The sequence below is a fragment of the Trachypithecus francoisi genome, unplaced genomic scaffold, assembly GCF_009764315.1.
Source record: "Trachypithecus francoisi isolate TF-2019V2 unplaced genomic scaffold, Tfra_2.0 Lachesis_group1, whole genome shotgun sequence".
Taxonomy (NCBI): Eukaryota; Metazoa; Chordata; class Mammalia; order Primates; family Cercopithecidae; genus Trachypithecus; species Trachypithecus francoisi.
In genome coordinates this window covers 149,501,679-149,514,443 of record NW_022681454.1, presented here as the reverse complement: position 1 = coordinate 149,514,443, position 12,765 = coordinate 149,501,679, and the positions used below count along the sequence as shown (strand labels likewise).

The 12,765-nt window shown below is 44.7% G+C and overlaps 1 protein-coding gene and 1 long non-coding RNA gene across 4 annotated transcripts in view; both read left to right on the top strand.

Moving 5' to 3' along the window:
• The first annotated feature begins 2,098 nt into the window (after positions 1-2,098).
• On the top strand, positions 2,099-4,404 carry LOC117086026. Its single transcript, XR_004438179.1, has 3 exons — positions 2,099-2,160; positions 2,286-2,446; positions 3,410-4,404. It is a non-coding gene; the product is annotated as an uncharacterized LOC117086026 (long non-coding RNA).
• Positions 4,405-7,254: 2,850 nt separating this feature from the next.
• TMEM154 (transmembrane protein 154) overlaps positions 7,255-12,765 on the top strand; it is a 54,210-nt gene continuing 48,699 nt past the window's right edge. For 2 of the 3 annotated variants that reach the window (XM_033215501.1, XM_033215499.1), the window contains exon 1: positions 7,255-7,549. In XM_033215501.1, the coding sequence (XP_033071392.1) occupies positions 7,482-7,549 (68 nt within the window). In that variant the 5' untranslated portion in view covers positions 7,255-7,481. The remainder of the gene's footprint in view (positions 7,550-12,765) is intronic. The other variant, XM_033215500.1, reaches the window with a different exon arrangement.

Below are 12,765 nucleotides of genomic sequence, written 5' to 3'. Positions count from 1 at the left end.
TCCCTCCATAGCTCACAATCGTAACCATTTAGTTTCATGCTCATGGGTCTGCAGCTGAGGTTTGACTGATTTGGGCTATACTAGGCTGGAGTCTGGGTTTCTGATCTTGTGTTCTGCTTCACATTATGGGGCTCATCTTCGAAGGTCATAGAAATGCAAGATCACAGAACGACAAGAAGGCAAGTCAAAGTCTGTGATGGCTCTTAGAGACCTTTGCCCACGCCCAGCCCACTGTCTCTCCCATCCATATATCTTTGATCAGAGCAAGTCGTACATGGCCTGGCCCAGCATCAAAAAGGCAGGGACATAAACTTTGGCAACTCTAGTGGAAGGAACTTCCAAGTTGCAAGGACATAGATGAACAGCTGTAATTTAGAAAGGGCATGAAGAACTGGGAACAATGATCTAGTCTACTCCAAGGGATTGCCATTTTTCATGAAGAGAGAATGTAATAATGAGATACATAAGCAAGTGACCTCTTGCTGCATAGTAAAGTTGTTGTGGACCTCCGGGTGCTAAAGCATGGTTACCAACACCAGTGCTTGTTGTTATGTGGTCGTAGCTGAGATGATCATCACTGCAGACATGAAGACTTTTGTTCTTGGCCTCAGATAAGCTTTGCACTTGCTGCTTCTCAGATAGCGAAGAAACCACGTCACATTTCTTTTCGGTGTATTTGCCTATCTATTTCCTTCCTCCTGCCCTGATTTCACAACTGTCATGCTTCTCCAACCCACCCTGTTTACAGCCGCTCTATTTCAATTCAGTGATACCCAGCTGTTTGGCAGTTCTGGAAGGCACCACCCTCTCTTCTTATCCTGCCAGGGCTGTGATGTTGCTGTAAATAGAGGCCTTCGTTTCTGGATCTCAGTGACGATGGAAAGGCTGGAGGACCTGGCTGGGTTGTCTGTAGCAGGTACATGTCTTTAGAAGCTGAGGTCTACCCTTGCCTCTGAAAATCTTTGTATGTGCCTCCTCACCAGGAATCTGATAGACTCGTGGAATATGAGTGCTGGGTCTTAGAGATCATCTGCTTAGCCCTACTGTTTTACAGATAGGCAAATGAAGCCAAGAGAATCTAATTAGTGAAAAAACTGAGACTGGGACCTTGGACTTCTGGTGCTCAATCCAGCGGACCCACCATGTCTCACCACATCCATCCTTCCCTGGAGAGAGTGCGTTACATTGTTACTGAAACTATCATGAATATAAGTGGCAGGATAGTAGATGAAATTCTATAAACATAGTATGTGTTTGGGAGCCCTGAACACTCTGTTTATACACCTAACCCATCCAAACTAGGAAATTAGACCATTTGATCTACAAAAAGGAGGCCATTCTGAAATATAAACATAAGGAGTTAATTCTTAGCTCTTGGTCCTCTAAGAGCTGAAGAACCAATGTTGCATTTTAGAGAGAACTTTCCCTATCAGCTCTTTGGCATTCTGGAGGCAATTCTAGAGAAAAACAGAAGTGGAGGTAAAGGGTGGAGCAAGGGAGGGACCCAGAAATAACTGAAGGTAATCCGGAATAACTGGGAAATCACTAAACTGACTGATTGTATTAGTAAGTGACTGCATTTGGTTTACCACTAGCAGAAGAATTGGAATTCAAAATTGATGCTGTAATAGAAAAATAGAGCAAGTCACCATTTTCCCATGTCTGAATTTGTTACCTGTGAATTCTATACCTCCGGCCAGTTAGCAGGATAATACCAACTGTTAGTACAGGAAACAAAGTGGAATAATACTGCTAGTTAGTATGTATAGAAAAAGATCTGGAAGAATTTAAAAACAGAATAATTTTGATTCTGCCTTTTATGTATTTTTAGTCTTTCCACAACAAACATGTATTGTCTTTGTAATATGAAAAATAAGTTATTTTAATTGAAAACTAATCACCTGTTACCTTCTCTCACCTGATACAATAGCCTCTCAAGTTTTGCTTATTTCTGGCACTACCCACATATATACCCTAACACTGGAGTTCCTCCGAGCATCTTTCCTAATTCTTTTATTTTCTTTTATTATTTTTTGAGATAGGGTCTCCCTCAGCTGCCCAGGCTGGAGTGCAGTGATGCAATCATAGCTCACAGCAGCCTTGAATTCCCAGGCTCCAGTGATCCTCCTGCCTCAGCCTCCTGAGTAGCTTGGATTACAGGTAGGTGCCACCATGCCTGGCTAATTTTTTTATTTTTTGTAGAGATGGGATCTCACTGTATTACCCAGGCTTTCTTTTCTAATTTGCTATATCCTCCAAATCTTTGTTCATTTGTTTTTTTCTAGTTCCATTGGTGTTGAAGATTTAGTTGGCAAGGACACTATCAACTGTGAATCGGGAAAGTCAAATTCAACAGAAAAGCAAAAGAAGAAACATTGAGGCCATCAATCTGCATGTATCATTCTGGAGTGGACTTTGGTAGAAATACTATATATTTATTAATGAGGTGTGTCCTACTTGCAAAATATTTGGAGAGACTTAGGGGGAAAAGGCCTTAAGATATGATTTGATCAAAAACAAAACAGCAATAGAAGGAAGTCTAGTTCCTTTTAACAGATGCAGGAGACCACAGATGAGTGACACTGGGGTAATTAAGGTGGGGAGACAGAGACACAGCCAGGTCTTCTGGATATATTCTGATGGGTGTTATGTGGGTGGCAGTAAAGGATGAGCATTTCGTTCAGCTTGGGTTAGGGGGAGGAGGAAGGCTTCTAAGATAACTCCCTGATGGAGACGTCTTCTGAACTACGTCTAGACAGATGAATTAGAGTTAGCCAGGAAAAGAAATATTCCTAGAAATAGTAAAGACGCCTGGGCTAATAAAAGTTACACAACCAAGCTTAAACTTTTAGTTCCAGGCTTCCCGGCAGTCAAGGCAAAACAGGAAAATACAATGTGCTTTTTATTTCTTATCTTTGGAGAAAAGGGACCTTTCTAGGAACTAGCAATAATTTCCAGGAACTAACTAACAAATAAGTCTCAAGTTTTATCTATCATGCATAAAAATCCCCTCAAACATTACAAATGCAGAGTTCTGGACCTCAGCTCTAGGGATTCTGACTCAGTAGTTCTGGCATAGGGTCCAGGACTCTGTATTTTAACAAGTTCCTCCGAATAATTCTGACATAGGTGGCCCTCTCCCGTGCACTTAGAAAATCACTGCTGTAAAGGAATTTTCCCCCCATTTACTCACTTCTCTGTTCTCTGTCCTAAATGCTGAGGATAGACTGGAGAGCAAGACAGAGAATGCCATTGCTCTCAGAGGGCAATTAGAGGAGGACCATGGATGTTCACCAGTGAGCTGATGCCCTCTCTTCTCAGATGCGCCACAGCACCCTCTAGCCCAGAGCTGTGCACTCTGTCCCACGTGTCAACTGCCACTTTTGCTCCTAATCACAATCCTTTACAGTTTCATGTTGTGGTGACCAGGCCATCTGCCTAGGCCCTGGAAGACCCTGTCATGGAAGCCCCTAGGATTATCCAAACCTTGCAACAGCTTCTCTGAAGAGTATTGGCAGCCAGGATGCAGAGACAGAGACCCCCAAGGGTGGAGACAGGCTGGTCAAGATGGACCTGGCTGTGCAGGCTCCAGCTGCTCCCACTTCACACACAGTGAAATCGCTGTCAGCCCCTCTCCCAGCTGTGGCTTCTCTGCACACCCTAAGTTTCAGCCTAATCCTTCTGCCCCAGCCTCTGCCCTGCCTGGCTACCTCTCTGGCCTTTCCTTCAGAACCTGGGATTTCAATCGGCTTCCTCCCTGAACTTTCCTGACTTCAGAGTGATACACAGGCCCCATCTCATGTTACTGTTATCTTGTCTGAGGGCCAGCCCATAGCCAACCAAACACCCAGGAGCGATCCACTGCCACTAGCTGGCATTTAGACAGAGAAAGGAGCCCCAGAACATTTGTGTGTGAGTGTCGGCGTGAGAGTGTGTGTGTGTGAGCATGTGTGCACGTTTCTGAATATGTGAGTGTGGTGTGTGCTGGGAGACTGGATGCACAAATGGACAGTGGCCAAATCATATATGCAAAAACAGAACCCCGACTCCCAACTTGCAGCAACCAATCCAGGAAACCAATTCACTATCTTCAGTAGCAAGTCTAAGAAGTCAGCCTGCTAGAAATCAAACTTGTAGGAGGTCAGAGCACCATCTGACAGATTCCCTAATTTTAATCTCCTCTTCTGATCTAGAAGCAGCCAAATATGCACGCCCTCACCAATCACTAGAACTTGCTGCTGGTTCCCCATGCCAGCAGCCTCCCTTCAGGCCATACCTGAGCCTTCCTATTTTTTTTTTTTTGAGGTGGAGTCTTGCTCTGTCACCCAGGCTAGAGTGCAATGGTGGGATTTTGGCTCACTGCAACCTTTGCTTCTTGGGTTCAAGTGATTTTCCTGCCTCAGCCTCCCAAGTAGTTGAGATTACAGGTACCCCGCATCATGCCTTGCTAATTTTTGTATTTTGGTAGAGATGGGGTTTTCCTATATTGGCCAGGCTGGTCTTGAACTCCTGACCTCAGGTGATCCACCCACCTTGGCCTCCCAAAGTGCTGGGATTACAGGCATGAACCACTGCGCCCAGCCCTGAGCCTTCCTTTTATCCACTATAAAGTTTTCTCATTCCTTGGCCTGCCTTTGGGTCTCTGCACAAATGCAGTGACGGTGACTGACTCGCTTGCTATGGTAAGCTCTGAGTTAAATACCATTGCTTGATTTTGTTTGCTTGTGCTCATTTAGTCTTCATTTATTTCCCCCATGTGCATGAATGTGTGTGTGAGAGACAGCTGTGTGTGTATCTGAGTGCATGTGCACATCTGTGTGTATTGGGAATGGCAGGATTGGCATGTGAAGAGGAATGCGGAGAAGGCTGTCTGCACTCACTGGAAGATCCTACCATTTATCTGGATCTGTTCCCTAGGAGTCCCTCTTCTTTTACGTCCCATGGAGTTGGGGGTGGGGAGACGGGTTGGGGGACTGGATGACAGTCACTTCTGTAGTACAGACAGTTGATTGTAAAAGTCACACTCCTTTGTGTAAAGTAATAAAGAGTCCCCCGACGTGGCACCCAGTGTCCCTTCCTGCCCTCCTGAACATGATGAGGCACCATACTTCTTTCCTGCTTTCAGCCAGCCAGTGGCAGGCTCCAAAGTGACATTACCCCTGCCTGTGTGCCACTCACTCCGAGGTTCCCCTGTGCTCCACATCTGGGACTGAGGCCCTGACTTCCTGCCGCCAGTGCATCAGGATTTAATCTGAGGCTGGGTGGCTACTTGTCCAAATTAATGGTTGCTAAAATTAAAACATAGGTAAATAGCCCCTTACCTACCACACAGCCTCCCTGGAATTTTAACTGTAGCAAAGAGATCATTGAGGTGCTACCATTTTCTGATCAATGATGGTAATTTTCTTCCTCTTAAGATCAGCTTAATCATGCTAAGGGTCTTAGAGAGCACAGGGGTCAAAAGAAAATTACATGGTTGGGGAGGATTTCTCTGCAGCTCTGGTTTATTTTGTACCCCACTCTGATTTAGTGTTGTACTGCTCAGAGGCAATGCATAGTGCAGTTGTTGAAACTGTAATGAACTGTTTGGCCATGTCATGGGGCTCAGCAGAGGTCCACAGAATAAGACAGTCTGTGGTCCAATCCACAGATACCTGACTGCAAAAGCTTCCACAGGGAGCTGAAGTTTAAGATGAAAGAAACGAAGGCTGACAACCTTGCCCTTGACAAACATTTGCCTCCAGCCTGGGATTCAACAATGTTTTAATAACATTTAATAATATTTTAATAGGGCATAAATGGTAAAATGGAGAGAACTCCCAGGCCCTGGGCCCGCTCTCTTGCACGTGTGTGTCACAGCTGCAGAAACACGTGCTTTACAGGAATAATTGCCACCCCAACTCAGTACTAGCGGGTCTTGGAGCCCGTGGCCTATTCACGTGCTCAGCAAGTGTTTAATTAATAGTTCTTTCTCTGTTGTTTTCTCATCAATCACCCAGTTTTGAGCATGTCTATTTTCTCCTGCTGTTTGTTCCATATTGTCACCTATGGTGCAAAAAGCATATTTTATCAAGAGTTGACTTAATTGCCAGTTTAAAACGTTAAAGTGCATACTGTAAATCCATTAACAAACTGATCATTACATGAATCACCAACCTATTTCTTGTGGATAATAACTGAGATAAAAAGTGACTAATGACATTGAAAAGCAGCAATGCATTAAAGAAAAAATTAACAACTATGTCAGGGGCTAAGGAATTCCAGTCACCTCATATGTCTGCACCAACCAGATCACTGAAGACAAACGACGGGAAGTGGTGACTCAGATGGTAATCTGCAGGGAAAGGTTTAGAGATGAGATGTGTCTGATGCCTCAACACTACCCCTCTCTCCATCTGTCTGTCTCTCTTGGCACCACGATTATGAAACTGCTTTCTGAATGCTTAGTCCCTAAACCTAAACCAAGGGAAGGACCTCCAACAGAACACCCAACACACACTCATCTCCCCTGTATACTAGACATGACCTTTCTGTATTGTTTTGATTGGATAGGATTTCCACCATTATTCTATTTCAGTTCAGTCCTGTTTTGTTTGTTGTCTGAGAACTTGATTGTCAAGTAAGAAGGAAGGAAGGTGAGATGCAGACTCACCCCTACCTCCACCCTCAGAGCATATTCTCCTTTGGAAATGGACCTTGAAAAGATCATTTCTCTCTGGGGAAGCAGGACATAACCTTCAGGTGTGGGTGTGGCATCCACCTCTATCTGGCTTGGGCCTTGGTGGGAGGAGGGCATTCAAGTGTGCAGAAAGGAGAATGGGCCTGGCTGGAAAGACGTGGTCTGGCAGTTTTCTGATGATGCAGTTGTCCCTTCTGTCTGGGCCTGCGCTATCCAACACAGCAGCCACGAGCCACTTGGAGTTATTAAAATGTTATAAAAATTCAATAAAATTTAAAATTCCATAAGCACTAGCCTCATTTCAAATGCTCAGTGACCAATGTGGCTGATGGCTACTGTATTGGACAGCACAGACTTGGGACATTTCCATCAGGGCAGAAAGTTCTAAAGGACAGCTTGTCCCTAGGCTCTAGGCAGCCCTGGAGCGTCACCTGGGGGATAAGCAAAATCACAGAGTGAGAATGCTTGTGGTCCAGGACCCCTCCCAGTCCCAGATACCGAATGACATCTGAGCAAGGGACTCTGTTGCCCCAGGGTCGGTTTCAAAAGCTGGAGGCCGAGACTCCAAAGGGCTGGAGAGGCGTGCTAACAGAATCAGTGCTTGAACAGCAACTTCTCTTTTGCAATCCTTGCTGGTCTGACAGGCTCCTGCAGAATTACATCACTTCCTAAAAAACAGGCAAACACCTCTCCTTCAAGTCAGCACCGACCCAAACAAGCAGGAAACAGGAAATGTTCACGTTTCAGGGAGGCTGCAACCCAGCGCAGCATCCTGAGCGCGCCTCCGCCGAGGCGAGCGGACATGCAGGCTCCCCGCGCAGCCCTGGTCTTCGCCCTGGTGATCGCGCTCGTTCCGGTCGTCCGGGGTAAGCCGTCTCCACTTCCCACTCCTGGGAAGGAGGATCGCAAAAGCTGGTAGGGTGCCCGAGGCTAGAGAACTCTGCCGGGGAGGGTGACACCCAGAAAATCTAATCCTTTCTGTGAAAGAAGTGGAGAAAATTAGAACTCCCTTTTTTGGGGGTGGGATGGAGGGAGGACTTCGCTTTCGCTGCAGCTGTCTAATCTGGCTCCAGCTCTCTCACTTCATTTAACCCTCTTTCAGTCTTTGTCTTCTAGGATGTGTGCGTCCCTGTAATTTACCAGCTTTAATGAGCATATTAAGAAAACCATAAACTTTTTGGCAGTTTATGTAAAAAAAAAAAAAAAGCTTCAATCTGCTGAAACAGAGACATGATTAATTTGCTTTTAATAGTGTGGGCTGAGAAGTCTGCTGGTTCCAAAATCTGGAAAAACTGGGGTGTGAAAATTGACTACAAGAAAGCGTACTAAAGAAACGACATAAACTTAAAAAAAACAAAAGGAAACGGGAAATTATCCAAGGAGCTACCAAAGAGCTATGTGTTAGGGTACCCCCTCTAACACATCAAGTAAGGTCTTTCATCTACTTTTATTGCTCCTTGTTACTTTTACAGATTTTTTTTTTTTTGCATTGACTGTTACTAATGAAGATTTGTTTGAAAAAGTAGTATGATTGGAGCCAATCAAAGGTATCGGGAAAAACAAAATATTGAATCTCATTATTATGGGCTAAAAGCAACAACTGATTTACAGACTTGCCAGTTTCTGCAACAAGCACAAGCACCCTCAGGTGCCTCTCTTGTTGACTCGCCCTTGGGCAAATACACTCGCTGCCCATTGTTTCTGTCAATGACACTGGCTGCTTTTAGTGTAGGGCAGTATTTCAAGCAACAGGAAAGTTCTCAAGCTACAGTTCTTTAGATAGAATGAAGGACATCAACCACGACCTAACAGATGTGACAACTTCCTGGAGGTCAGCAGCCAGCAGCCAGCCACCCCACCCCATCAATTTCTCTTCAGGCATCTGAGTAGAAAACGAAGTGGAAGGCAAACCATTCCAGCTGAAAAGATGTCTGGTTGAAATTGAGTTTAGTGTTCAGAGTGGGTTTGGAAGTTGATGTGTTGTTTTATGCCCAGTGTTTTGGAGCTGAAAGGAACTTGAAGGTGATGCAGCTCAAACCATATTGGGCATACAGGTGAAGAAACGGAGGTGGAAAAAGGGAGATGTCTGGGTCTTGCTGCTAGTCAGCTCTACTGGCTTCTACTCCAGGGTTCTTTGAGCTCCTCCATGCCCCCCCACCCCGGCCCCCCAGGGAACCAATCATTGTCTCTGCCAAGAGTTCTGGAACCTTTCCTAGTAGGACATGAGGGGAGCAAAGCCTAGCCATCCTCCTTCCACCTCTTCTATTGTGCAACACTGCCACAGGTGCCTCAAACACTCCCTTAATAATAATTCATCTTGCCTGAACTTTTTTCTTAGCTTCTAAAAAATGATTGCATCCTAGTGTCTGCAATTCAGGAGATGCAAAAGGAGACTCCGAAGAGACTTGGTTAAAGTTCCCTTTCTGACACCTGAATCTGATCATGCACATCTTCCCCTTAAGGACCCCTCACTTATGCCCCTTCACTTGTTCCTCATTTTTGCCCCTTAGACTCTCACTGCAACCTCCCTCCCAGTGGCACCTCCTTCCGGGTGTCTTCCCACTCCATGGCTCTTTCCCATGATGAATACATTCTTTTTCCTACCTAGCAAATTCTTGTATCACCTTAAAAGGATCAAACTAAATGTGATCTCCTCCTTGATGTCTCCTTTCTCTGCCCGTTCTCTGCAGTTCTACTTGTACCTGCTGCTGGGCTCCCATAGACCTAAACTTCTGCTAATCACTTTGAACCATAATTGTATCCATGCCTCCCAACTGGCTGTGAACAACTCCAGGGAAAATCCTCTGTAGTTCATCTTTGACTTTCCAAAATCCTGTAAGGGCTCAGCATAAATTAGAAAATAATTGTTGATAAATATGAAAATCATCCCTAGAATGGATATGAGGCTGATTACAAAAAAAACCTGATAGCTCCTGAAAACAGGTAGTGTTGGAATGTAAAGAGAAGTCAAAGATGAGAAGTTGCATTTCAGTAGAGTGCAGGGATTGCCTACATAATCCAACATGCTAATTGGGCCCTGCCGGGATTCCCAATGTCTTAAAAATGCCCACTTGCAAAAAGCTGTTTAATGAAAGCTATGACTTTGAGATGATTAGTCATGGAAAAGGTGACTTTAAATTAAAGATTTTAAAAATTAATTAATGTACACTACTTTTAGCTAATAGTGCCTGAGGCTTCAGGATATGAGTTACTTTCTAGGTGTCACAGCTGTATTTCCTTGAATTCTTCAAAAAATGCCTGGGGATGTTTGTTAGAAGAATCCAACCTACTGAACGTCCTGGTGCTTTGCAAGCATACTCTGAGATGCATCCCAAATTAAGCCTTTATTAACAACAAGCAGGCAACATGAGATAATATCTGCAGTTGCAGGAGACCAGCACTGTTACCTCTGAGTCAGCGACCTCTTCTTTTATGTAGATAGATAGCCTGACAGAGAATTGAGTTCTACCCCAAGAGAAATAATTCCCTTGGAAGTCAGCAGGAGAGAAATAAGAAAGCAGCTGGGACTCTAATCAAATGGGTGAGCATAGTTAAAGGAAAGCTTGGGCCTGGATGTCTTGGCCAGTGTAGGATCCTAAGAAAGTTCAAACTCAAGGAGACATTCTGCTCATGGAGTGAAGGGGGGCAGGGGGTCCCCATCTCTGTTCTTTATGCCCTGTCAGTGTCAGCTTAACACTACCAGAAAACCAAAAGCAACTTCCTAAATACCAAAAGCATGGGATTTATTAGTTGCTACAAGCAGAATTGTTACAGAAGGGAGAGCTAAAGGGCATGAGGCAGAAACAAGGATGCTGTGACTGTTTTGGTGGCCAAAGAGAAATGGGAGATTTTCTGGGCTGGTTGAGAAGAATAAGAACTACATAAGTATTGGATGAATCTTGGCAAGGAGAGAAAGAATAGAAGAAAATACTAGCTATATAAGTAAGGCTACACATTCTGACACTGTAGTATCTCATATCTCATTTCAATGAACATGGCTGACATCTGCTATTTCCTGGGACAGTCCCAATTTCAAGTATTAATAGCAATGGTAGCTAACATATATAGAACTCATTACAGGTCAGGCACTGTTCTAAACGCTACATACACTAACTCATTTAATTCTCAGAACAGCCTTCTAAGGTGGGTACTATTATCCCTGTTTTTACATTTGAGAAAACTGAGGCACAGAGAGGCTAAGTGACTTGCCCAAGGTCACACAGCTAATTAGTGGATCTAAGTAAGATTCTGCCTCAGGAGTCCATACTCTAACCATACTCCATACTGCCTCTGGGTTTCCAGGCTCTGCCAGGCTACTCGTCTAGTTTTGGGTTTAGAAAACTGTGGTTGTTGAAACTTTCCAGCTGTAGGTGCAGCACAGAACTCTTGGCTAGGCTTTACGGTTGCTGCATGTCAATTATAGAGCTGCATTTGTTTGCACTGGGTCAGAGACTGGCTGACAGGAAGAGGAATTATGAGAGTTGGGTTAAAACTCAGACTGTAGAGGAAGAAGGGAGGGGCTAAAAGAGGTGCAGAGTGAGCACAAGAGCATCTGGGGATTAGTGTATTTAAGACTAGAAGTAGGAAAAACAGAATGTTGAAGCCACTGGGTAAGAGGCTTCAGGGTGTGGGAACCGGAGAGAGGAAGAACAGCCTTATGTCAGGCAGTCACTGTGGGAGAGCCCTACTGAGAACTGGCCATTAGAACCAAATACTCTCAGGGACTCCCCCCCCCCAAAAAAACACACAGAGTGGATGAGCTTTAAAGTCCTTCTGTGTCTCAAATTTGGAATCCCAGGAAGCCATAAAGATATTGACTGGGATGGGCTCAATTCTGTAATGAAACAATGCAACTTGCAACTTGCCTATTCATATGTAGTTTGTCCCACTCTCAAATGCTGGCAAAGACATGGAGAGTCAGGAACTCTGCACTACTGGTCTGAGGGTAGATTAGTGCAATCACCTTGATCACCTTGTCTATCTACCTTGATGGTCGATCCATCCATTGGACTTTTAATTTTAATCATCACTATTTGGCATTTCTAGAAAATTTGTTCTTTTTTTTTTTTTTTTTTTTGAGATAGAGTAAAACTCTTGTTGCCCAGGCTGGAGTGCAATGGCGCCATCTTGGCTCACCTCAACCTCCGCCTCCTGGGTCCAAGCGATTCTCCTGCCTCAGCCTCCCGAGTAGCTGAGATTACAGGCGTGCGCCACCACACCCGGCTAATTTTGTATTTTTAGTAGAGATGGGGTTTCTCCCTGTTGGTCAGGCTGGTGATCTGCCCTCCTCGGCCTCCCAAAGTGCTAGGATTACAGGCATGAGCCACCACGCCTGGCCTATGTGTTCTTTTTTTATACACATTGTGCTTTGGGTTTTTTTTTCCCTTTTGTTATTTATTCCTCCTTTTATGTCATTATTTTAAACATCTTATTATCTATTTGGTAACTTTTAGCTAAAGTTTGTGTAGACATAATCTTGCTGCTTGTCATATCTGTTGCTTCACATTCATTTTTTTTTTTTTTTTGAGATGGAGTCTTGCTCTGCTGCCCAGGCTGGAGTGCAGTGGTGTGATCTCGGCTCACTGCAACCTCTGCTTCCTGGGTTCAAGCTGATTCTCCTGCCTCAGCCTCCCCAGTAGCTGGGATTACAGGCACATGCCACCACACTGGCTGATGTTTGTATTTTTAGTACAGACAGGGTTTCACCATGTTGGCCAGGGTGGTCTTGAACTCCTGACTTCAGGTGATCCACTCACCTCAGCCTCCCAAAGTGCTGGGATTACAGGCACGAGCCACCACGCCCGGCCTTGCCTCCCATTCTTGATGGAAATCCTGGGGGCCCTGAGAGCAGAACCTGATACACCGAGGATGGCTCACCCTGCTTAATAGAACCCCAAATTATCTGATCCCATCACCAAGCTACTATAAAGTGCTCTAAGCCCCAATTCTTTTCAAATATAACCCCAGCTTTGTCATCACAAACTAGGATTTGGAAGAAACTGAGATGGGGTGTGCTTACAGGAGCCCATGACTGAACCTCAGGCTTAATTCCCAGCCTTGAATGGGAAGTGGCAGGCATCAGAGGT